This window comes from Melozone crissalis, unplaced genomic scaffold, assembly GCF_028551555.1.
Source record: "Melozone crissalis strain CALT ecotype California unplaced genomic scaffold, PUWL_Pcris_2 ptg000026l_1, whole genome shotgun sequence".
In the NCBI taxonomy this organism is placed as follows: Eukaryota; Metazoa; Chordata; class Aves; order Passeriformes; family Passerellidae; genus Melozone; species Melozone crissalis.
In genome coordinates, this window is record NW_026535804.1 from 4,579,306 (window position 1) to 4,604,659 (window position 25,354).

The 25,354-nt window shown below is 56.0% G+C and overlaps 1 protein-coding gene across 4 annotated transcripts in view; it reads right to left on the bottom strand.

Annotated features, from left to right (window-relative positions):
- Positions 1 to 1,379: 1,379 nt before the first annotated feature.
- Positions 1,380 to 25,354, bottom strand: part of RNF157 (ring finger protein 157) — a 29,675-nt gene continuing 5,700 nt past the window's right edge. Inside the window, exons 3-21 of one of the 4 annotated variants that reach the window (XM_054278751.1) lie at positions 20,424 to 20,512; positions 19,367 to 19,513; positions 18,332 to 18,449; positions 18,172 to 18,238; positions 17,992 to 18,035; positions 17,592 to 17,639; positions 17,245 to 17,316; positions 16,082 to 16,241; positions 14,280 to 14,392; positions 12,892 to 13,130; positions 12,688 to 12,796; positions 11,959 to 12,070; positions 11,336 to 11,535; positions 11,136 to 11,204; positions 10,354 to 10,402; positions 8,816 to 8,926; positions 8,141 to 8,236; positions 4,086 to 4,126; positions 3,571 to 3,655 (exon numbers count right to left, since the gene is read on the bottom strand). In XM_054278751.1, coding sequence (XP_054134726.1) covers positions 4,086 to 4,126; positions 8,141 to 8,236; positions 8,816 to 8,926; positions 10,354 to 10,402; positions 11,136 to 11,204; positions 11,336 to 11,535; positions 11,959 to 12,070; positions 12,688 to 12,796; positions 12,892 to 13,130; positions 14,280 to 14,392; positions 16,082 to 16,241; positions 17,245 to 17,316; positions 17,592 to 17,639; positions 17,992 to 18,035; positions 18,172 to 18,238; positions 18,332 to 18,449; positions 19,367 to 19,513; positions 20,424 to 20,512 — 1,884 coding nt within the window. In that variant the 3' untranslated portion in view covers positions 3,571 to 3,655. Of the gene's footprint in view, positions 3,656 to 4,085; positions 4,127 to 6,186; positions 8,237 to 8,815; positions 8,927 to 10,353; positions 10,403 to 11,135; positions 11,205 to 11,335; positions 11,536 to 11,958; positions 12,071 to 12,687; positions 12,797 to 12,891; positions 13,131 to 14,279; positions 14,393 to 16,081; positions 16,242 to 17,244; positions 17,317 to 17,591; positions 17,640 to 17,991; positions 18,036 to 18,171; positions 18,239 to 18,331; positions 18,450 to 19,366; positions 19,514 to 20,423; positions 20,513 to 25,354 lie in introns of those variants that run through there. The other 3 variants (XM_054278752.1, XM_054278750.1, XM_054278749.1) reach the window with 3 other exon arrangements.

Consider the following 25,354-nt stretch of genomic DNA (forward strand, 5'->3'; position numbering starts at 1 on the left):
CGCGGCTTTTCCCTCTGAAGGGAGCCGTGACAAGCTTGGGGAGAGCCCCGAGAGATGGGGAGGATCAGGGGGGCTCTGGGCGGCTTTTCCTCTCTGAAGGGAGCCGTGACAAGGCTGGAGACAGCCCCAAGAGATGGGGAGGATCTGGGTGGACTCTGGGGTGACCTTATTGCGGCTTTTCCGCACCTGAAGGGAGCTCTAAGAAGGCTGGAGAGGGCCGAGCCCAGCCCCGAGAGATGGGGAGGCTCTGGCGTGACCTTATGGTGGCTTTTCTGCACCTGAAGGGAGCCGTGGCAAGGCTGGAGAGGGACTTAGGGTGTTAGGAAAAAGGGGAAAGGCTTCAAACCAAAAGAGAGTAGGTTTAGGCTGGATTGTAGGGAGAAATTCTTGTGAGGGTGGTGGAACAGGTTGCTCAGAGAAGCTGTGGATGGAATAGTTCAGGGCCAGGTTGGATGGGGTTTGGAGCAGCCTGGGATGGTGGAAGGTGTGGTGGGGTTGGAGCTGGATGATCTTTGATGTGTGTTCCAATCCAAACCATTTCTATGTGATTCTCTAAAAACCTGTGTCCTGCCCCTCCAGGGGCACCCCCAGCCCTTTTCCTCCTACCTGTGCCCCCATCCTATTTCTTGCTCCTGATGCACCCACAGTGGTGAGGGCAAAGCAGAAGCGGGGCTGACAGACTCCAAAAATAAAGGATGGATTCTGCCTTCATTTAATTTTAAAAATTACAGCCACAGGCTTCTCTAAGAAATCCTTGCCCCCTAACTGCTGTTCTGAGAGCTTTAACAGAGGCCAGGGAAGGATCTCTTTGAAGATCTGACCATCTGCAACCCATTCCCCCCAGCTTCAGTCATGACTCGATTATCTCAGAGGCCTTTTCCAATCTGATTGATTCGGATTTTGACTTTGATTCAGCTCCTAGCTGCTTCCCCCCACCATCATCATCCCCTTCTACTAAACCCAAATTATAACCCCCTTACAGTCCTCCTCACCTTCAAGCCTTCAGCTCCCTGCACACATTTTCTTCCCCACCACTGGAGGATTTCTCCTGCATGAGCTCCCAGCCCATGCAGGTTCCCTCTGGGTGTCCTCATCCATGCAGCAGTGACAGAGCCACCCACACCACACAGCAGGAAGATGCCTCTACCCCAGCCACACTCTTCCTGCAGAGGTTTGGTTTGCATTTGCCCTTTCTCCATCCTGGCAGGATTTAGGATAGTTGGGAGGTGTTTTAGGGCGTTTGGATCAGCTGGGCTGTTTTGGAGGAGTTACCTGGCTGACAGGTGAGAGGGTGCTCCCAGCCAAAAAGGGTTTTTACTCACCAAATCCCCCAAACCCCGACTGCCCTCACCCTGACCCCACAAAATCACTCTGGACACTTTGTCGACATAAGATACCCTTTATTAAACATACTCTTAAAATCCAAAACATGCTCAAAGCAAAATCATAAGCAGCAGTCTGGTTTCCTTCCTTAAATCCCTGACAGGTGTGTCACTGGAACGAGGGGCTGTCACCTTCCACCCCTGGCAGCTCCTGCCTGCCCAAACCCTTCCTGGGCGGCCGAGGACGGCGCTGCTGCCACCCGTGCCCAAATCCCGAATCTCCTGTGCCACCCAGAGGATGATTCCCTGCTCACAGCCCGGCCGCAGCATCCTCCCGGCTCCTCCTCATCGCTCCCGCAGCCACCCCGTGCTGTCTGTCTGTCTGGCTGTCTGTTTGTCTGGCTGGCTGCTGCAGCCCTGGGGACACCGCTCAGGGGAGCCAGAAAACCCTCCCGGCCTCTCCCAAGCCCTTCTTGCTCTGCTGCCTGTGCCAGGGTGCCAGGCCAGCTGTCCTTGTCCCCTCTGGAGCCACCAGGAAGGTTGGGCTTTGCTAGATGAGGAGCACCAGCCCGATTTTCCCTCCCTTGCCCGTGCTGGAGGCTTAGGGAGGAGATGGCTGCCGAGGATTTCTCAGCTCAGCATGATGGTGAACCTCCAAAGCTGCTCCTGTGCGCTGCTCCTTAGGGCTGGGACAGCCAGCATGTCCCCAAACGGGGCACAGGGCTTGTCCCCACCACTTGAGCCCTCCCTGTGTTTGCAGCTCCCACCTGGCATGCCACAGGATGGCGTTTTGGAGATCAAACACCCAGCCCTGGGTTCCCAGGGGGAATTTGGGAGCTGTTGAGCTCAGAGGAGACACAGCCAGCCCAGAGGAGAAAGCAGTGGGATGGTTGGCTCCAAACCCTCCTCTGGCAGGACCCACACAGAGCAAGGCAGAGACAACACCCCTGGCCCCCAAAAGGGCTTCATCCCTCTCAAGTCATCATCAGCACAACTTCTCTGCCGTGGGGATGGCACTGGGAACCTGCTTCCACCCCTGCAGGGACCCTGCTGTCAGTGCAGGAACTCTGTGTGCTAAGGTGGCTCTGAAATGCAGCTTGTCCTGCAAAGAGCAGGAGGAGGAGGTGGCCTTTGCTGCCACAGTGACAAAACCAGGGGGGGAAAGGGAGGCTCAGCTCCCACCCTGGGCTGCCCCAAACAGCTCCAGAGCCTGCTAGATTGGGATGCAGGGTCTGATGCTGCTCCAAGTGATTCCTGCCTGTCCCTGATGCTCTCTGGAGCGGAGCCTGGCCTTGCCAGTGGCCCCAGCAGGCCCCCAAGGTCTGTGGCTTTGTCGGTCCTGCTTTACTATCCCTGTGTGTCTGCCCTTGGAGCAAAATCCACTTACGCTGCCAGCCCAGTGCTGGCCAGAGGGATGGGGATGGAGATGGGGGCAGCCCCCACAGCCTCATCCACCCCCTGCTACAAAGTGTTATGGGGAGGGCAGGACGGGGGGCATGGGGTGACACTTTTGGCACTTGTTCCAGAGAGAGGGCGCAGCCCAGAGCCCTGAGCTCACAGCAGGGTGGAAGACAGAGGATAAATTGTCAGTGCCCAGGGGCTGGTGATGGGCTGGGGGCAGTACCAGGCCTCCTGCCCACCCCTGGGGCCAGGCCCAGGAGCCCAGGTGCTGCTCAGGAGGAGAGCAGAGCGAGGGGCAGCTGTGGGGGCAGAGTTACTGCCAGTGCATGAATGGGGACATCCCATGGCATGGGGACAGCTCACGGCAGGGCAGGGCCATGGGCCGGCAAACCTGGGGGGAGACAGCCCCCCATGAAAGTCAGCAGCTCATGCACCAAGGATGCCAATCCCAACACTCATCCTAGAGCCCACGGCCCTGAACAGCGTCCTCCCATTGTCCCCACCCACCCACATCCCAGAACCCCTTGGTGAGGTGACCCTGTCCCATCTGCTCCACACTTTGGAGGAGAGGAGCCTGGGGGTGTAAGATGATGGAGAAGGGGGCAGGAAGGGACGCCAGCCCATCCCTGTTGGGGCTGGAGAATGGGAGGGTGCCAGTGGGGGGCTCCAAGATAACATGGCTTTCAGCCCCCGCAGAGAAGTCGAGGTTCCCGTCTTTTCTTTTGCCAATCAGTCCTGGTACAGCCGAGGGGTGGCGGTGATGGTGCCCAGGGTGCCCGGACACCGGGGTCCCTCAGGGTGGGCAGGGGGCTCCGTGCCCCCCAGGCTGGGCCCTCACACGGGCAGGGCGGGCGCTGCCGGGGCCGGGGGGCCAGGGGGGCAGCGGGGCCGGGGCTGCTGCAGCCCCACGTTGTTGTTGGCTGCCTCTGGGCCTGGGGGGAGAAACAGGGGGTTAGGGGCTCCCAAAGCCCGCTGGTGGGCTTGTTTTTCCATGGGGGGTGTGATTTATTGTCCCAAAGTGACGCCCACCTCCCCAGCCCCCGTTGAGTTCTGACTGGGAGGTGCCTGCACTTACCTTTCCAGGCTGGGGAGCCCCTAAAAACCCCAATTTCTCAGGAATGCTGAGGGCCAAAGGGAAGAACAGCACAACCATCGCTGGGTCTAAATAACCCAAATGAAGGGGGCCACCCATGCCCAGTGAGAGGCCACATGCAGGTGCCCTGTGGGGCTGCAGGTCAGGCACCAAGGGATGTCCCCTGGCCTGGGCGGTGAGGGGGCCACCAGCAATGGTGACAACGCAGTGCCAACCCCCCGGGGGACAGGGCACGGGGCAGATGCAGCCCTGGGGTCTCATGGTCTCACCTATTCCTCAATGTTAATGGGGCAGGAGTCCGGCACGGCGGCTGCGTGGCAGGAGAGACCAGAAGGCACAAGGTGAAGGCGGGAGCGGCGGGGACACGGGGAGGGGACACGGGGACATGCACACGAGCAGCACACGGGCTGGCAGCGGGGCCTGGGCGTCTCATCCCCTGTGAACGGCTCCGGGAGGGGGCAGGAGCTGCCACCAGGCACGGGGTGAGGGTCCCCATGCTGGAGCCCCCCGGGGTTTGGTGCCAAGGGGAACCGAGGGGTGACATGCTTGTGGTGCGGGGGCAGCTGGGTCCCCCCATGCCTCCTCTCAGGCTGCAGGCTGCCAGGGCAGGGGGCTGGCAGAGCTCGGCCCGTGGCTTGTGTCCCACCACCAAAACCCATCAGAGGCTGCGTGGTGCCCTTAGGAAGGGGGTGCACCCCTAGGGCAGCTTGGCTGCACCCTCCAGCGAGGTTAAACCCTGTGCCCAGGGCAGCTCTGAGCTGAGGGACTGCGTGAGGCCATGCCAAGGCCGAGGGCTGAGGCTTTCTCAGAGGGGGAGCAACAAAATCCTGCTGCCTGCTGATTTATGGGAGGTGACAGCTGCCATTTCGAGTGGCTTTTCACGGCGAGCTCAGGCTGGAGAGCGAGGCACGTTAAATCTGCAGATCCCCGAGGGAATGGATAATTAAACAGGACCACACGTACATGCACACGGAAATCCCATTAAGGGCTTGATATGGCCTAAGTCACTGCAGTGCTCCAGTGCAGAGACCCAGCTGTGCTCTGGGCACCCCTGACAGGAGCAGGGCTGGGGCAGCAGGACATGGGCTGGCCCTGGAGCAGGGTGTCAGCCCTGTGCCCACCCACCCCCTGCCCCTTGTGCTGCTGGAGGGGTCTCCCCTGCTGCCAGAGCTGCCCTGGGCAGACCAAAATCCATCCAAATCCATCCTGGTGAAACACAAATCCATCCTGCTGAAACCCAGCTCCCAAATCCATCCTGCTGAAACCCATCTCCCAGATCCATCCTGGTGAAACCCAAATCCATCCTGGTGAAACCCAGCTCCCAAATCCATTCTGGTGAAACCCAAATCCAGCCTGGTGAAACCCAAATATATCTTGGTGAAACCCAGCTCCCAAATCCATCCTGGTGAAACCCAAATCCATCCTGGTGAAACCCAGCTCCCAAATCCATCCTGGTGAAACCCAAATCCATCCTGGTGAAACCCAGCTCCCAAATCCATCCTGGTGAAACCCAACCGGCTGGCCCAGCCCACTGCTCACAGCTCAGAGCATCTGTGGCTTTAAAGCAAGCAGGAGCCCTCAGGGGATTTCAGGTTCTCTACAGCAGCTCCCCCACCTCAGTGCCAGCCTCTCTGGCAGATGTCTTTCCCCAGTTTCTCTTTCCAAAGCTGTTTTTCCATCCTGCCTGTGGCAGAGGCTGCAGCCAGGGGATGCTCTGAACCCTGGGGACAGCCCCTGCAGCTCCTGCTCTGCAGGATCCACACAAGGACATGGATCTGGAGGTTTTAGTTAAACCTCATGTCCTTAAATCCCTGGGATGGGGACTTTTGCCTCCTCACAAAGCTCTTTCCCACCAGATTGAAATCTGCAGAGATTTCAAAGGAAGCTTTGAGGAACCACGTCCTGCACCTCCATCCATTACAGAGAGGACAAAAACATCATTATCAAATGCCACCAGCTTGGAGACTGTCCAAGAGACTTGATGGACTTGGAGATGTAGACTCTGAACACCACAGATCTCAAGGGCCAGGATGCAGCTGCCTTCCCTACAATCACTGAGTGGGGGTCTCATGGACTGGGTACAAGCCCTGAGAGATTTTATGAATGACACAGCCAAAATATGGAACACCCCCAGGCTGTCTCACCATGAGCCTAAAGGACTGTAAATTTAAAAACACAATACTGGTCTTAACTCCATATGATGTAGAAGCTGACTGTACTCTAGAGAGTTTAAGGGTGCCCAACGAAACCTCCACAACTGCTCCAAAAACTTCTCCAAAACCTATAAAATCAACTCTGAACATTTCAAGGTCAAATTGGTTGAGCAACAACAAATATTGTTTAACCCTAGTCCTGAAAGAGATGCAGACCAAAATGTTCATCTTTTACAGATACCTCTTCTACTGTCTGGTTTTCCTGCCTAAACCAGAGGCTGTTATCTCACACATCTAACTGATATATTGGGAAATGGAATAGGAGTGTTGAACAGTATCAGTCTTGAAACTCTGACTGATCAATTGGGTGCAACCATTAATTATTTGAACACTATAGATCAACCCTTAAGGTCTTCCCTATCTGCTCTTGGAAACACACAGTGATCAGCTTCAAATATCAAAAATATCCAAATGCTAATGACCAACTGGCTGGTGGTCTGGAAATTGCACAAAGCAGTGTCCTCAGCACCCAGCTGTATTCCAGCTCAGTTGTGGTTACACTCCTGCAGTTCTGGGATAACCACTGAATGGGAAAAGGGACTTTTATTCGTTCAAATTTGAAAAGGCATTTAAATTCTGGTGCTGTTCAATCAAATTTTCTTATGTCCCCATCACTAGTAAGGTCACAGTGTTTGCCTTAGCAATACAGAGTGCTTCTGTACATACCAAGCACCAAATCCTGGTGGTAGGAATGGGATTAGATCCATTGGAACACTGAGCATGGGCTTTTAAAAACAGTCACACACATGTGGATTGTTGTGTGGAGACAGAATAACAGGGGTTTACATGTGAAAGTAATATTCTGAGAGCCTAAGCTGTGTGTTTGGACATGGAACTGTGTCTATCATTTGGAAATGTCTCCTGATAATGACCCTGAATCCATCCCAGTGTCCATAGGATAAGGGGGTGTGTGTCTAAGACCCCCTTGTGACAATTTAACAGTGGGTGACACAAAGATACAGCTTTGTAACCACTTGAATCCATGTATTTGTAACTTCACCTATAGAGCAGGATGTGATTTCAGCTACTCCTGCCAAAAACTGCACTAAAATGTATGTTAGGTGTGTAATAGGACCTTTTGTCTACAACACCTACTGGAATGGATTGTTAAAAACTGGGGACAGTGATCTACACAAACTGGTGCAACAGCTCAAAAAGAAAATTCAGAAAACAATGATCACTGTCCATTATTATGTGGAAAAAATGCCTTGTATCCTACAGGGAGTGAAAAGGGATGGAGAACACCGAGTCTGCCATTCCCAGGGACCATGGAGAGCCCCAAAGCCCCACTCTGCACCTCCTCAGCCTCTGCTTTTCCCCACAAAGGCCAAGGCTGGATCACCCCTCTCATGCAGCACAGCTGGGGCTGAGGGCTGCAGCTGCTGGACACATGGGCAGGTGTGGTGGCCAAAGGATGGAGAGGGCATCCTTGGCTGGGCTCAGCCCAGGGACCAGCCCCTGCATGCCAGCCCCGTGCACGCCTCACAGCAGAGCAGGAACTTGACCCTGTGCTGGAGCCATGTGGGCTGCAAAGCTCCCCCTTCCTCATCCTCCCCCCAGCACAACCAAGGGGGATGCAGTCAGGGATGGCTTTGTCAGGCCCTCCAGCAAAGCAGAGGGGCTGCTGGAACACCCCCAGCTCCCTCCCCAGCCCCCCCAGGCCAGCAGGACTCAGCCAGTGCTGACAGAGGGTGATGGAGAGGACACAGGGCTTGTGTGTTCCTCCCCAAGAGCCTCAGCCGTGTTTCTCCAGCACAGAAACCACCAGGAACAGGCAAGGCAGCAGGAGAGGAGGCTTTCCCAAAGGAGCAGAGGAAAAGAAAGGATTTCCCCTCCCTCCAGTGGGTTTCACCCACCCTCTTGGCTCTCCAGCACCTGCTGCAGGTCTGGGACCTGCCACAAAGTCAGCTGAAGGGGCAAGGCACGGGCAGAGTTGCTTTCAGCTTGTCCACAAATGTATTGACTGAGGCCCCATGGAGGGTTCTGGTTTGGCTTTTTGGCTCGTTTCCCCACACACAGGCTGAGGAAGAGGAGCCTGCAGGGCTGGGCAGGGTCCCCAGCCCACTGCCCCCTTCCACAGAGGAGCCAGGGGTGTTCAATACATTTGTCACCTTTGGGCAACTCTGGGCAGGGAAGGGGCACAAGCGTGGGTGGAGGAAACCGTGTTGGCACAGAGCGAACATGAACTTTCACACAGACGGAGGAGCCTGGGGGGAAGGAAGAAAAGAAAGGGATGGAGAGAGGCTGGCAGGAAACAAAGGTGGAAGGAGGGTGGGGGAGAAAGCATGAAGAAATGGGAAAGATGGATGAATGTTGGGGCTTTGTAGAAAGATGACCTGGTGGGCACACCCCATCTCCCTGAACTTGGGAGGCTGCACAGCTGGACTGCCTGTGGATCACACCCCGGCACAAAACACTGCTGTGCCCACCACGAGCCTGTACCAGGCTGCAGCTGTGCCACACAACACCTTCCTAAGGAGGACTGGTGCCTCCTGGGGTGCCAGCAGCCCCCTGGCCAAGGGACAGAGAATCCCAGCAAAGCAAGCCTGCAGCTGCCTGGGGACATCCCAGTCTGGACAGGCCACCCTGACCTATGGGTGGTGACATGGCCGGTGCTCAGCCCCACAGAGGGACGGCTGGAGGGGTCCAGTGAGGACAACCTGGCAGGAATGGTGGGAATGATGGCGATGGGAGAGGAGGGATGGATGCAAAGGGCTGGGGGGATGCAGGGAAGAGCGGAACTGTCCCCCCCACCCCAAGTTCATGTTCAGCAGACGGCCACTCACCAGGTAAGCAGGCCTCAGAGCACAGTTTATTGTCCAGCGCTCTCACGTGTGCGATGCCCATGTCATTGTTATTGTCACAGCTCAGACCGAGGAAAGCGCCTGTCCTCGGGCCTGGAAGGGAGTTAAGGCAGTTACCGCCGCGGCCACCTTTGGCACTGGGGCTGGGACTGCTGGGGCTCCTCCTCTCCCCTCCCCAGCCTCTTCCAAAACAAAGAAATGACACAGGAACGATGCATCGGGGTGGCAGCGGGTGGAGAGTGGACAACAAGGCCTGGGCACGGCCCCGGCTGCTCCTCCCCTCGCAGCGGGACAGCAACAATGTGGGCATGAGCATGAACCTGCCCAGGGCTCAGGCAGACCTTCCCCCTGGCACAGCCAGGCTGTGGTGGCACCCATCACCTCCTGCAGGAGCCTCTCCAGCACCAGCGGTGCCGTGAGAGCTGCGGGGACGCCAGCAACAGGCAGCAGCTGGATGCGTGGGGCAAAAGAAGCCGTAGCCAAGCTTTTGCAGGGGGGATGGAGGCTTTTGGGGGTGAGGGAGGGAACTCTGCCTCTTAGCATCGCTTCTCCAAGAGATCAGCCTCCAGGGTCTTACCTGCATCCATCAGATGCAGGTGACTGAACCTCAGGAGGGATGTTCCCAAATGTGCCAGCAGCCCTGCTGAGAACAGCTGCAGGACTGTGTCCTAAAGAGAGAGGCCATCCTGCTCCCAGAGCTGCTGGGATGCCCATGGATGTCCACCACAGCCCCTGGTTGCTCCTATGTGTTATACTTGAGTCTCCCCATCAGCACGAGCCTCTCTGCAGTCAGAGGCCAGGATTTGGGGATGGGTGATCCATGGGTGTTCCTGCTTTCCAGCTTGGCTGAGTATCCAGGTTGGATTGGGAAATAGTTTTGTTGTATTTTTGCTAAAAGGAGACTTGGAAATGTGGGAGGGGGCACACTGTGGGCCTCCCTGTTGCCCAAAAGCAATCCAGGGCAGTTGGTGGCCAATGGCATGGAGGTGACCACCTCTTTCCCTCTTTCCTTGGCTGTCTGAGCTCAAGGCAGGAGGCGAGAGGAGCCCTCAATGTGCATGTGTTGACTTGCAAAAGCACATTGAGGACAGGCCAAAGTGAGGAAAGCATCCCAGAGGGAACAGCTCTGCAGCCCCTTCCTATGGGAATCAGCCCAGACACTGATTTCTACAGGGGAGAGTTTGAGAGATCTGAGAAAAGACCTTGGCAAGGGAAAAAACACACACAGAGAGAGAGAAGCCTCTTTCCCATTTGGCTCCTTGGAAAAACCACTGGGTCCTGCTCCATGGAAAAACCAGCCATGGCTGCTCCATGTCCCACCCTGAGCTCTCTGCTCCCCGTGGCTGCCTGGCTCCCCCACCCCTGTGCTCAGCCCCCGTGGGTGTCCCTGCTGTGACAGGTGTTCCTCTGAGCCCAGGGTCCCCAGGGCTCTCCCTGATGGCAGTGGGGATCTGGGGACAGCACAGCACCTCCCACTGACAGTGACAGTGAGTGGACAACAACAACCCAGGGCCTTTTACCGTCTTCCTGTGTGGGAGAGGCGTCCTCGTCCTCCAGCACATCATTGCCCTGTGGCACAGGGAGAGGCAACAGGGAGTGTTAGCCCAGGGCTGTGCCAGGGGCTGTTCCCAGGTCCCTCTGGGGGAACATCCCTGGCCCTGGGGGTTCCATGGACCAGGAGTGGTGGGGCACAGCCCCACTGCCCCTTCCATCCCCAGGGGAGCCCACAGGGACATGGATGTGTGGGCAGCACATTCCCCAGCCCAGCCCTGGGGGAACAGGGGGCCACTGCCCAGCTTCCCCCTTCATGGGCACAGCTGGGATCATTCATAGTGCCAGGTGACACCACAGCTGGGATCCCCCCATAGTGCCAGGTGACACCAGAACTCCCAGTATGGGCATAGCTGGGATCCCCCCATAGTGCCAGGTGACACCACAGCTCCCAGTATGGGCACAGCTGGGATCCCCCCATAGTGCCAGGTGACACCAGAACTCCCAGTATGGGCACAGCTGGGATCCCCCCATAGTGCCAGGTGACAGCACAGCTCCCAGTATGGGCACAGCTGGGATCTCCCCACAGCTCCCAGTATGGGCACAGCTGGGATCCCCCCATAGTACCAAGTGACACCAGAACTCCCAGTATGGGCACAGCTGGGATCCCCCCATAGTGCCAGGTGACACCACAGCTCCTAGTATGGGCACAGCTGAGATCCACCCACAGCTCCCAACTCTGGGCACCACTGGGATCCCCCCACAGCGCCAGGTGACAGCTCCCAGTCCCCTGGGGGACGGCTCTGGTTACCTCGGCATCGCGCTCCTCGGCAGAGATGCTGACAAAGTTCAGATCATCCGGGGACTCCACAGGTGTTGACTGTAGGAGGAAGGTGGGAAAGATGGAAGGAAAAGAAAAAGAAAATCTGGTGCCAGTGGTTTTGGAGGGGGAGTTAGATCCCATGGGGGAGCTCTCCAAGCTGGGCTCCACCAACAACCCCCAGTCCCCACCTCTCCATCAGAGGCTGTGGCGCTCGCGGCCGCGGGCGAAGGGAGCATGTCCCCCTCCTCTTCCTCCTCTTCCTCCTCCGTGCCAGGGGCGATGTATGAGCCAGACATGGAGGAGACGGTGTCGGTGCTGAGCTGGGAGTGCTGGCTCTGGGAGGAGGCCATGGACATGACGGACTGAGCCAGGCTGCTGCTCACGGGCTCTGGGGGAGAGCAGGGGCTGAGGGGGCTGCTGGAACCCCCACCCACGGGTGGGAGTCATGGCACAGCACCCAACAATGGAACAGGGGCTAATGAGGAGGAGTGGGGAGCAGAGGAAGGACTGGCTGCACGCCACAGAGATGTGATGGGTGCAAAGCTGCCAGCAGCAGGTCCCCAGGGCTCACAGCCCCCCCTTTCTGTGTCCACAGGGTGACAAACCAGGCATGATCAGTGCCCCTGTGATTCCCATCTCCAGGTGTACAGGTGACAAAGCAGAGGTGACACCCTGGGGCTCCATCCAATGTCCATGGCAGGGTAAGAAGGGCCATGCCACCCCTCTTTGCATCCCCCCACAGTGTGACAGTCCTGAGATCACAATGCCACCTCCTGCCCTGGCAGTGCCTATAAGCCCCTCCATGCTGTACCTTCTGGGGACGAGATGGTGGAGGACAGGGGTGTCCCAGTGCACGAGGACTGGTCGATGGCTCCTGATGATGACAGGGTGAGGTTTTCACTCTCTGGGGTTGCACCACATTCCTGGAAGAGGAGCCCATGGGAAGGATGGGATGGGGGATATTCAGCATGCATGGCTCATCTCTTCCGGGCATTCTCATGGAGGAAGAGCCAGAAGGGGCAACCCCAGCCAGTTTCTCTGGTCCCAAGCCTCCCCCTAACCTGCTGCCTCTCCAGTGCCTCAATTCCTTATTACCAGTAAGGAGTTGTACTGATTTTGGACAGTGCTCATGTCACAGACATCTTTTGTGAAAAATCCTTTCTTTAGGATTTTTCTCCCTTCTGAGAAGCTGTGGCCTCAGCAAAAAAATGTAAGCAACAAAATGCAAACAATGGTTACCTGCTGCCGTGGAATGCAACAGGTCGATCCGTGATTGGTCTGGAGTAGATGTTTAGATTTACTGACCACTCACAGCAGAGCTGGCTCTCACTCTCTGCTGAGACACAGCCCTTTGTTATTCATTCTTTTTCTATTCTTAGCTTAGCTAGATTTCTGAGAACCTTTCTCTCTCTGTTCTTTTTAGTATAGTCATAATGTAATATATATAATAAAATAATAAATTAAGCCTTCTGAACATGAGGTCAACATTCTCGCCTCTCTCTCACCCTGAAGACCCTTGTCACCACTGTAACATGCTCACCTCCTCATGCCGAGCTGGGGATCTCCTCCTGGCCACCCTCAGCTCTGACTCAGTGCACGACTTCTCATCCTCCTCTTCGGGCAGGATGGAGGAATTCTGTGAGATGGACCTGGCCAGAGGGGCAAAGCAGAGGGTTTCACCCCTGCCCACATCCCCCAGCCCCCCTGAGCACCCCCAGCCTCCCACACCCACGCCAGCACTCACTTGGAGATGCTCCTCTTGAGCTTGAGCCCCGCGGGGCCGCAGTCGGGCAGGCGCTCCAGGGGTGCCAGGGCCCTCAGGGCGGGCAGGGGGCCCTCGCTGCCATAGGAGGGCAGGGTCCCCACGCCGGGGGGGTCCCCCAGGGCCCGCAGGGGCAGCGCGGCCGGCGACGGCGTCAGGGGCCCATTGAGGGCCTCCAGCAGGGAAACCACCTCGTAACCCGGCGGGATGTGCTCCGAGGACTGCGGGGAGCATGGTCAGGACATAGGTTAGGAAAAATCCTTTTGCTGGGATCTTTTCTCCTGAGAAGATGAGAGGCCTCAGAAACGAGATGTAAACAATAATTATCTGCTGCTGTGGAATGCAACAGGTGGATCTGTGATTGGTCTCATGTGATTGTTTTTAATTAATGGCCAATCACAGTCCAGTGTGACAGTGGTCACAGGGGTTCTTGGATAAGGGAAGAGATGAGAATGTTGACTCCATGTTTCAGAAGGCTTGATTTATTATTTTATGATATATATATTACATTATAACTATACTAAAGAATAGAAGGAACGGTTTCCTCTCAGAAGGCTAGCTAAGAATAGAACAGAGAAGAATGATAACAAAAGGCAGATCTCTCAGACTCTGTCCGAGATAGCTTGGCCTTGATTGGCCATTAATTATAAACATCCAAAGATGGGGCAATCAAAAATTTACCTGATGCATTCCACAGCAGCAGATAAGCATTGTTTACATTTGGTTTCTGAGGCTTCAGCTTCTCAGAAGGGAAAAAATCTTAAGGATTTTCACAAAAAGTAAGGATTTTCACAAAAAGATGTCTACGGCAGCCCAGCTGTCTCAGACTCTCTGGTCAGTCACAAAATTTCATTCCATTCCTTTCTATTCCTTGCAAGCCTTCTGATGAATTAATTTCTTCTAGTCTTTAAGTATAGTTTTAATATACATTTTCTTTTAATATAATATATATCATAAAATAATAAATCAGCCTTCTGAAACATGGAGTCAAGATTCTCATCTCTTCCCTCGTCCTGGGACCCCTGTGAACACCACCACATTTGGTGACCCCGAGTGAGGAACATTCCCACAGAGGATCATGGGGTGAGGATGTGAGGATCCTCCCTGGGCCATTTTGCTGATCACCTCACTCTCAGTGGGATCAAAATGCCTCAGGAAGAAGCTTAAACCTAGGGAATGGATACCAAAAAGCCAAAAACCTTTTTTCTTTTCCTTTTTTGTTTTTTTTGTATTATCAACTCTGCATTTTTTTGCAAGACAAATTTGCAATAAATAAATAAACAAACCCTATTCTTCAGAGACACACGGATCCCCAAACCTCCCCACCCTGGTGGGAGAGGCCAGGGTCCCACCTTCAGCCAGGCACTGACCGAGTGCTCCTCGGAGTCCGAGCTCTGCGCGGCGATGATGGGGTTGAAGCTGGTGGGCGAGAGCGGGCCCAGCTTCTTCCTCATGGCTCGGATTTGAAGCAGGGCTCGGAAAGCTGGGGCAGCAGGGAAAAAAGGGAGAGGTGAAAATCAAGCGTTGGAAGGAGACCTGTCAAAAAATGACACCCTGTTTCCCAAGAGGGGCATCCCCAGGGGGCTGCAGAGCTCAAGGGTGGGAGATGCCGGCCCATTCCCAGAGCACTGGTTGGGCAGCACCTCCAGCAGTTTGGGAAGGACATTGAGATGCTTGAGCATGTCCAGAGGAGGCAACGAGGCTGGAGAGGGGCTTGGAACACAAGCCTGTGAGGAACCACTGAGGGAGCTGGGGATGCTCAGCCTGGAGAAAAGGAGACTCAGGGTGCCCTCATCACTCTCACAGCTCCTGAAAGGTGCCTGTGCTCAACTGGGGCTGGGCTCTTTCTCCTGACAGAACCAGAGTACACAGCCTGAAGCTGTGCCAAGGGAAATACAGGCTGGATATTGGGAAAGAGTCTTCCACAGAAAGGTTGATAAATTTCTGGAATGGCTGCCCAGGGATGTGGTGGAGTCCCCATCCCTGGGTGTGTTTAACAGAGCCTGGATGTGGCACTGGGTGCCAGGGTTTGGTTGAGGTGTTGGGGCTGGGTTGGACTCCATGATCTTGAAGACCTTTTCCAGCCCAGTGATTCTGTGAATTCTGTGAAAAATGACACCCTGTTTCCCAAGAGGGGCATCCCCAGTGGGACTAGAGGGACTGCAGAGCTCAAGGGTGGGAGATGCCAGCCCGTTCCCACAGATGCCAGCCCATTCCTAGAGATACCAACCCATTCCCAAAGATGCCAGCCTATTCCTAGAGACACCAGCCCATTCCCCATGATGCCAGCCCATTCCCAGTGCTGCCAGCCCGTTTCCCTGGATCCCAGCCCGTTCCCAGAGATCCCAGCCCATTCCCTTAGATCCCAGCCCATTCCCAGAGCTGCCAGCCCATTCCTAGAGATCCCAGCCCATTTCCAAAGATCCCAGCCCGTTCCCAGAGATCCCAGCCCATTCCCTTAGATCCCAGCCCATTCCCAGAGATCCCAGCCCATTCCCAGAGCTGCCAGCCCATTCCTAGAGATCCCAGCCCATTTCCAAAGATCCCAGCCCATTCCCAGAGATCCCAGCCCGTTCCCAGAGACCTCAGCCAGCTCCCAGAGCTGCCAGCCCGTTTCCCCAGATCCCAGCCCATTCCCAGCGATCCCAGCCTGTTTCCAGAGATCCCAGCCCATTTCCAAAGATCCCAGCCCATTCCCAGAGATCCCAGCCCGTTCCCAGCGATCCCAGCCCGTTCCCAGAGATCTTAGCCCGCTCCCAGAGCTGCCAGCCCATTCCCAGAGATCCCATTCCCATTTCCCTAGACCCTAGCCCGTTCCCAGAGATCCTAGCCCGTTTCCCTAGATCCCAGCCCATTATTCCCAGCGCTGCCAGCCCATTCCCAGTGCTGCCAGCCCGTTTCCCCAGACCCCAGCCCATTCCCCAGACCCCAGCCCGTTCCCCAGATCACACCCCATTCCCAGAGATCCCACCCCATTCCCCAGATCCCAGCCCATTCCCCAGACTCCACCCCATTCTCCAGATCCCAGCCCATTCCCCACATCCCAGCCCGTTTCTCCAGACCCCAGCTCATTCCCCCGGATTCCAGCCCATTCCCCAGATCCCACCCCATTGCCAGAGATCCCAGCCCGTTCCCCATTCCCCAGCCCGCCCCCAGCCCTCTCCCCCCTCACGCAGCCTGCAGATGGGGCAGTTGTTGGCCTGGTAGCGCAGGGTGTCGGCGCAGGTGTTGCACAGGCAGAGGTGGCGGCAGGGCAGGATCAGCGTGTCCCGCACGTCCGACAGGCACACCACGCACTCGGCGCTGTTATCGCTCACCTCGTCCTCGGCCACCTGCCCAGGGCACACAGGGACCTGCTCAGCTCGGGGGTCCCCAGCCCCTGCTCTCAAACACTGGCTGGGCGCTCAGAGAGGGCTCTGCCTGTGTCCATGGGCTGCCTGCTCTGGAAATGACCTCCTGGGACCTCATTCCTCTCCTCCAGGAGGCTGGGAGATGAGGCCAAAGGAAACAGAAACCCACATTTTCACCCCGATTTTTACATATTACAACACAGCATAATGTCACTCTTGCTTTCAGCTTGTCCACAAACGTATTGACTGAGGCCCCATGGAGGGTTCTGTTTTGGCTTTTTGGCTTAGAACTTCTAAATTTCAGCTTGTCCACAAATGTATTGACTGAGGCCCCATGGAGGGTTCTGTTTTGGCTTTTTGGCCTAGAACTTCTAAGTTCTTCTAAGCCTTCTGGTGTTTACATTCCTGTAATGAACTTTCTCACGCACTTTTATATAAACAATTATTGTTCCACATTCTTTTCTAGAAGAGGAGAAATTTCCTGGACTGTTGGTTTGTCCAGTGCCATTGGAGAGGTGGCACTTTCATCCTCTAATCCACTATCACTTTTAAAATCTACAAATGTTGAAGTCAGAAAATAAACTTCCCTTCTTTTTACCTTGGAGGTTCCAGCATGTGTGTCGTTTTATTTCGTGTCCTATAACAGCATAAGGCACATCCCATGCCTTGAGCGCCATGCTCCCCATCCATCCCATGCCATGAGCCCCATGCTCCCCATCCATCCCATGCCATGAGCCCCACGCTCCCCATCTAAGCCATCATCTTCCCTCAAGGGCCCACAAAGGATGTGGGCAAAAGCTCAATCCTTCAATTTTCTGCCTCCAGCAGCTTCGATGCCAACACAAAATGTCCCCAGCCATCACCAGCTCTGTGCTGTGCTGCAAACTCTTGCCCTGAGAGAGTTTCAGTGGCCAGACCTGTGCTAGGGGAAGGGAAGAAGGGATGAGGGAAGGCCCTGGGATGCAGGCAGGGGTGCAGCACACACCTTGGAGTCCTGTGTGTTGTACTTGTTCTCGATGCCGTAGATCTCCTGCAGGAGGTAGCTCACACCATCCACCTGCAATGCCATGGGCAAGGGGTGAGCAGCACACACACCTGGGGCTCCCAAACCCCTGCTTGGGCCAGCCCTCCTCCCCCCAGCATCCGGGGGCTCTCTCTGCATTGATAACCTGGAAATTGCAATCCCTGGGAGGCAGGGGAGTGCAATTTCAAGGTTATCAATGCAAAAGACTGGGAGAGGCCTGGAGCTTTTGGGGCTCCCCAAAACTCCTCAGTGCCTCCCCTGCAGGGTGTGCAGGGACACCTGCACCTCAGGGACACCTCAACACTCACCACTTGCTTCTGCTTGAGGGGCTTCACGCAGAAGGTGCCATCACTGTGCTGGGGGAAGGAAAGAGCACAAGGGTGGGCACCCACCCCACCCACCCTGTGGCTGTCACTGCTCCCTCCCTGCTCCCTACAAGCCCATTTTGCAGGAATTCTGGCTTTTCCTGACAGCCCAGCACCAGTAGCTGTGGGAGGTCACACACACTGCAAAGCTTGTTGGAGGAAGGAAGATGCAGTCGAGCCCAAATGCCTTAGAAGGAATGAGGGAACAGTCCCAGGATTTGGGAGCAGCCCAAAACATCCCCAGCCCAGCAGCACCATCCCGATTCCCAGGGATTCTCCAGGCTCTTGTACCTGGTGGGTGATGGAGGCAGGAGGAGGGGGATGGCCCCAGCTTGGCACTTACCTTCTCAAAGGTGGCCAGCAGCACGTGGCAGTGCCCACTGTGCTCTGCAAGACACAAAGGAGCACTCAGGGCTTGGGGGCACGCAGGGGGACAGGCAGAGCCATGGGAGCAGTGAGGAAAAGCAGGAGGCTCTGCCAGCAAATCAGGAAAGGCCATCCCAGCAAGGAGCCCCCTCCTCACCCTCTCCTTCATCCACCACTGCCTGCACCACCATGGGATAAACCTCGCGGTCCAGGTCGAAGCCCAGCTGGAGAGAGACAGGGGGGGCTTGGTGAGATGGAGCAGAGCTGAGCCTTCCTCCCGCCTCCATCTGCACGGGAGGGATGAAGTCAGGACCCACCTCCTCCTCGCTCCACTCGGAGGGGTCGATGGTGTGGGAGGGCACACAGAACTGCTGGCACACCCCCCGCTTGTAGTGCACCGTCTCCGACTGCAGGCTGTTGTCCCTGGGGGTGTAGCTGTGCCAGGGAGACAGGACAGGGTCAGGGCACCTCGGGTGTCCCCACAGCCCTCCTGCTCTCCCCAGAGCAAAGATATGCCAGGAAAATGGGATGGGGTGTGTGTGCCACTCATCCCCTCCCAGATGCCTCTTGGGGCTGAGGTAAGGAGGTCTAAAATAATCCACAGGGTAAAATAAACACAGCACAGGAGGGGACAGGGACAACTCCACAGCCAACCTGGAGGGGTCTGGGGGGGAGAATTATTTCCCCTAGTCTCTGTTCTGATCTGAAGGTAAAAAAAGGGAGCAGGATGTGACAGGGAAGGAGATGACAGGGGTTGGCAAGGACTTGGTGGTGGCACCGGGGGGAAACAAGGAGCCCCCTCCAATCTCAGCACCACCCTCAGCTGTGTCCTGTCCTGAAGAGGAAAGATGCTCAGGGGGGAGGCTCCGTGTCCATCAGGCAGGGACACACACCAGGCTTGGGGTGACACAGGCCTGTTTGGGGGGGTGACACAGGCCATGCTGGGGGGTGACACAGGCCTGGCTGGGGGGTGACACAGGCCTGGCTGGGGGGTGACACAGGCCAAGCTGGGGGGTGACACAGGCCTGTTTGGGGGGGTGACACAGGCCTGTTTGGGGGGGTGACACAGGCCTGGCTGCGGGTGACACAGGCCTGTTTGGGGGGTGACACAGGCCAAGCTGGGGGGTGACACAGGCCAGGCTGGGGGGTGACACAGGCCTGTTTGGGGGTGACACAGGCCAGGCTGGGGGGTGACACAGGCCTGTTTGGGGGTGACACAGGCCAAGCTGGGAGGTGACACAGGCCTGTTTAAGGGGGTGACACAGGCCAGGCTGGGGGGTGTCACAGGCCTGTTTGGGGGGGTGACACAGGCCTGTTTGGGGGGTGACACAGGCCTGTTTGGGGTCCCTCACCTCGCCACCCCGTTGTGGAACTCCTCAGTTGCCTGGTAGTAGATGGTTATGGCCACACGGGCGTCCGTGTCGAAGGTGAACTCCACGTTGTAGTGCACCTTGGCTTTGCTCACTTCTTCCCCCGGGGTCTTCACCTCCTCCGAGCACCTGGGGAGCACAGAGGGTGCAGGAGATGGGCTTTGGGGTGCTCCAGGACTAAAAGAGGCTGCTGCCCTCCATCGGGGGACACTGAGGCACAGCAAGAGCCCAAGGACGCGCCTGCGGGCTGGGCAGTGCCGCAGACAGATTTGAGCCCTAATCCCGCATCCCCCAGCCCTGCCGCAATCCCCAGCCTCCCTCCAGCAAAGCCTTCGGAAGGTGGGGGAGGAAGAAGAAGCAAAGCACTTCAAAGGCAGCGCTAAAATCCTTTAATCCTGCGGCACTGCCTGTGCTGGCATGCGGGAATGAGAGGGGAAGGGCAGGAGCTCGTCCTCCATCCTCAATGAGAGCAGGGGAAGGCAGAGGTTCATCCTCCATCCTGAATGAGAGCAGGGGAAGGACAGGGGCTCATCCTCCATCCTAAATGAGAGCAGGGGAAGGCAAAGGCTCATCCTCCATCATGCGGGAATGAGAGCAGGGGAAGGCAGAAGTTCATCCTCCATCCTGAATGAGAGCAGGGGAAGGCAGAAGTTCATCCTCCATCCTAAATGAGAGCAGCCCCAGGAACCAGGAGGGGAAGAGCTCATCCTCCATCATGCGGGAATGAGAGCAGGGGAAGGACAGGGGCTCATCCTCCATCCTGAATGAGAACCAGGAGGGGAAGGGCAGGGGCTCATCCTCCATCCTGAATGAGAGCAGCCCCAGGAGCCATGAGGGGAAGGACAGGAGCTCATCCTCCATCCCGCAGGAATGAGAGCAGGGGAAGGGCAGAGGCTCATCCTCCATCCTGAATGAGAGCAGCCCCGGGAACCAGGAGGGGAAGGGCAGGGGCTCATCCTCCATCCCGCTGGGATGAGAGCAGCCCAGCATCCCTGGGGCACCCAGCAGGACCCTTCCTGCCCGCGGGGTCAGGACTCACTTGACGAGGCGCAGGGTGTCCTTGCGGATGTTGATTAAACTCCTGAGGGTCTTCACGGGTTCCTGAGGAGGTGGAGCAGCATAAGGGAACTAGGACGAGAGAGACACCGCTGAAGGCAGAGCACACGGGGGCACTGCCGTGGCTCTGGGCCCCCCAATGACCCCAACGCCCTACACAGGGAATTGGGGTGGCCTGGGCATCCTGATGGGTGCTGAGCACCTGCAGCTCCTGCTGGCACTTGGGTACCAGGCAGCACGGTGACATCCCTCCACAAAGAGCCCAGGACAGCAGGGACAGTTTCACTGGGGAGGGGACACAGAGGGGCTGTTCCTTGTCCCTTTGGCTGGAGGCTGAGGGGGATGGGGGGCACAGGGCAGCAGCTGCTGATGGAATTTTATGCTGCTGGATGAGGCTGGGCAGAGCTGAGGCTCCCTCCCTGCCCACCAGGCAAGAAAAAGCAGGCACAAGTGTCCCTGTGGTGGATGGGATTGGGTGGTGGAATCCTGCCAGCCCCATGCCCAGAGCAGAGAGCCAGCAAAGTGTCTGGGCAGGAGCAGGCAGGCAGCAGCATCCCTCCCCCAAGGTGACATTGTCCTTCCCAGTCCTTTCTGTGCACTTGACAGGGGCTACAGGGCTCCTGGGGAGAGGGGACACAGGGGTGGCACCATGGGGACACCCTGTCCTTGGCACTGCAGCCACCCAGAGGACACTGAGGGCACTGAGGAAGGGTTGCAGGACCCATCTCCCCCTCTCCATCTCCATCTCCCAGGTAGGTTTAGCTGCAGGAGGAACCAACCCTGACTAAGGCCCAGCTTGTTGGCAAGCTGCCACCATGTGCCAAGGGACAGCCAGAGCCAGGAGGGTGTCAGGTGCCATCAGGGACGGCAGATGGTCCAAGAGCCTCAGCTGCTGCCTCTGGAGAGGGAATGGTGTCCCATTGTCCCTCAGCAAGGCACCCACTGCACCCCAGTACCAAGGGGACAAGAGTGAATTGCAGGTGGCACTTGCGGATGCCCTGCAGGGAGCATGCAAGGCATCCATGCCCTGCCCATGTCCCACTTCCCATTTCCCGTGTCCCTGGTGCTCTCAGATGGGACAACCATCATCACCTCAGCTGTCCTCAAAGCCATCCCCACCTTTCCTGTCCCCAAGGCAGAGCAGGGGTGGCACTGGGGCACCAGCTGGGCTCAGAGGGCCAGGCTGGGACAGGCAGCTGCAGAACCCCCCAGTGCAGGCACAGCTCTGCCCCATCCCTGCTCCACCATCCCACAGCTGCCACTGAAGGCAGATTAAAGCCCAGGCTGGGCACAGCATGGCTGATGGCATCAGAGGCTTTGGGCATGAATTGCCAGCACTGTGGAACTGCCTCCCACTGCTCTCGCCCTCCTCAGGAGGGGAAAAGGGCAGCAGAGTCATTAAACTGCTGCTAACGAACTTCTGTGTGAGTCACTGAACGTGCACCTGCAGAACTGAGCACCTGCAGAGCCACCCAGTGCAGCTGGAGGGGGGAGAGTGAGAACATGCTCCAGGATGAACTGAGCCTGTCATGACAGGCTGTGCCATGTCGTGATACATCCCCTGCTATTCAAACTAATGCAATCACCCCAAATTGCTTGTTTCCACCAGTCCAACCGTACCCAAACCAGCCCTGGCAGGGAAGGCACCCATGGGTGCACTCTCCCTCCTGCTGCAGCAGCCAGGGGTGGGTGACAGGGATGGGGAAATGCCACAGGCAAATTGTGCTCTGCAGAAACCACTTTGGGCTCTTTCACTCCCACGTGTGAAAAGCGCTTTTTGGGGGTGGTTGGATTTCTCTTTAAATTGAATTTTACAAGCCAGGTTTTGCATGTCAGAAAGGGGCTCTTCAGAGGAGGTTTTGCATCTCCTCACTTTCAATCAAGCTGAAACACAACAGAAAAAAAAATGGGTGATGGTTGTGGTGAAGTTAAGAATGTCATCCAGGTGCCTACAGCAACATTTGGTGCAGACCAGCTTTTGCTGAAGTGAAATAAAAACCACCCTCAAAAGTCTGTCTTGGGGTTTTTCTACAAGCAAACCCCAGCAGCTTTGCGTAGGCAGGGAAACCCAGTGGCACATTTCAACAGCTCCTGGCTTCCCCTGTGCTCCCTGAGTGCCTCCAGCAGCTGCTCTGCTCCTCAGCCCCTGCATGGTGGCAGCTACTTCACCTGCAATGCCCTTCCCAGCCCCTTGGGAACCTGTTCCCAGCTGGAAAATCCAGATTATCATGTATCCATGGAGGGGAGAGCCTGCACAGCCTCTGGCTGCCCTGCACATCCCTGAGCTGTTCATAGAGGAGCTGCTCTGCTCACAGAGGACTTAGGACACAATTCCTCCAAGATCACCTGGCCCTTGATCCCCAAGGAACCCAAAATTAACCTCCTACCAAAAAGCAGTGGCCATCTTTAATGTTTCCAGCCCCACCAGGGCTCTCCCAGAAGGTCAGAAAGCAGAAATATCACAAAGCAGCATCAGGACAGGGCCTGGAGGCAGCATCAGAGAGACTCAAGTGTTGTCTGGACACAGGCTGGGACCAGAACCAACACAGATCCCCCCAACTCCTCCCTGAGCCCCCAAAACTGGCCTGACCCAAAGTCCAGCCCCAGCACTGCCCCTGCTCCCCAGGGAGATGGGATCTTGGATCTTGGATCTTGGATCTTGGATCTTGGTCACAGCTCTGCAGCCCAGAGCCAGCGCTCATTAAACGGAGCCGGACAATTCGGCTGGTGATGCTGGATTAATTCTCTCTGCTGTTTCCAAGCTGCTCCTTTGCCTTCCCTGCTGCTCTGCTGACATGGGAACTGCTCACTGGGCAGTTTAGAGGCTTTTACTGAAATCAAGAGGATTTCTCGACACTCTCTGCTGGAAGAGACCCTGAGTGCTGACGTCTCATTTCCAGGGAAGCGCAGAGGAGGGAGGGAGGGAAAGGCTCTGCCTTTGGCCCTCAGTGTTCCTGGGCTTTGTGGGTGCTCCTGACCTGGATCCCTGCTCTGGCACAGCCCAGGGCCGGACACTTCCCTGCTGAAGGACCACACGATGCTGCCAAAGCACTACCAAAGCCAGTTCCAAGGAGGAAACAGGAACTTTACTGGCACAGGCAATGCTTGAGGGCTGGGCCAAAGCACCAGGCACGTTTATCTCAACTTAACAGAAAAGCTTTGGTGACTTTTAAGTCTCATCCTGAATCTTTTGAATATTTAACCCCCCAAACTCCTCCAACCAGTGGTGGTGAGTTGTCCCATTGCTGAGAGGCACCTGGATGAGGGGGGACATCATTCCCAGCCTGAACCCCTGCTCTCATTTCCTCCCTTTCCAAAGGCAGCAAGCACAAAAACCATCTCCAGGAGCCTGGAGTGTAGGGACCCCCTCCAGCTGGGTTCCCTTGTGCCCTGAGAGAGCTGGAGCTGGCAGCACCCAGCACTGCAAAACCCATCCATGCTCCACCCAGCCCCAACCTACCCCTGGCCATTTAATTATTATTTTATTTTATTTTATTTTATTTTATTTTATTTTATTTTATTTTATTTTATTTCTTCCCCTCCCTTGCTAGAGTTTGGAGAGTAATTTCATCTGCTCCTGTCCAAGCTGCTCTACTCCCCTGAACCACACCAGGGCCTCCATGTTGTGTGCTCTCCTGTCTGGGATATAGCTCCTGGATGAGACGGGGAAGGCAAGAGAAAACTCAGCTCTTGGAGAGGGAATGAGAAAGAAGTTGGATTAAATCAGCCCAATTCCCCTTCACCACCAGTCCTGGATAGGAGACAGGCTGCAGCAGTGTGAAAAATGCATGTATTTTATGATTGGCTTTTTGCAAATATTAAAATTAATATTATATGCGTTGTGTTAGAAAGTAATGCTGTATTAATGCTCTTAAGTAGTGCATTAAATATAGTTTTAGGTTATAAAAAATGTTAAAATAGAAACTGTGCTATGTAGGATACTTTTTTTAAAGAAAGGACTCACACTGAGATAGCAGCCACAGGACACCTGAATCTTTCAGAGAAAGAGAATTTATTGCCCTCTTATCAGAAGAAATTAACTTTTTCCTGCCTCAAAGACGCTGTTAGGATTCAGAGGAAGAAGTTGACACTGACCAGACAGAATCCTGTGTTTGAATGGAATTTATGCATCATGGATGAGGTGTATGAACATGCAACAGGCTATTGCTTTTAAGGGTTAATCCTTTGTTAACGTGGGTCCTTTTTCAGGCTCGTGCTGCCCAGAAAAAGGTACCCGGACATCCATAACTGTTTGTATTTATTATCTCATATTGTCCTAAATTCAATTTGTCCAAATTATTATTATTACTCTAATTGTATCACTATTTTTTATAACCATTTTATTACTATTAAACTTTTAAAATTTTAAAAACAAGTGATTGGCGTTTTTCACAAGCAGGAAATCAGCCCTTGTATGAGCCATCAGAAAATCCTCTCCAGGTGGGCTTGGCAGGCCCCGCCCGTGGAAGGGACACTTGGAAGCCCGTGGAGGGGACAGCCAGCAGCCTGTGGAGGGGACAGCCAGCAGCCTGTCACATCCCCGTCACACACAGCCTCTCCCACACCCCCTGTCACACTCAGCCTGTCCCATGCTCCCTGTCCCGCGCCCCCCTGTCACACTCAGCCTGTCACACACACAGCCTGTCCTGCACCCCCTGTCACACTCAGCCTGTCCCGCACATCCCCCCTGTCACACTCAGCCTGTCCTGCATCCCCTGTCACACTCAGCCTGTGACACACATCCCCTGTCACACACAGTCCCTGTCACACACACACACACCCTGTCCCGCACTCCCTGACACACACAGCCTGTCACACACACCCCTCATGTCACACACAGCCTGTCCCACATCTCCCTGACACACTCAGCCTGTCCTGCACCCTCTGTCACACTCAGCCTCCCTGGTTCAGGCC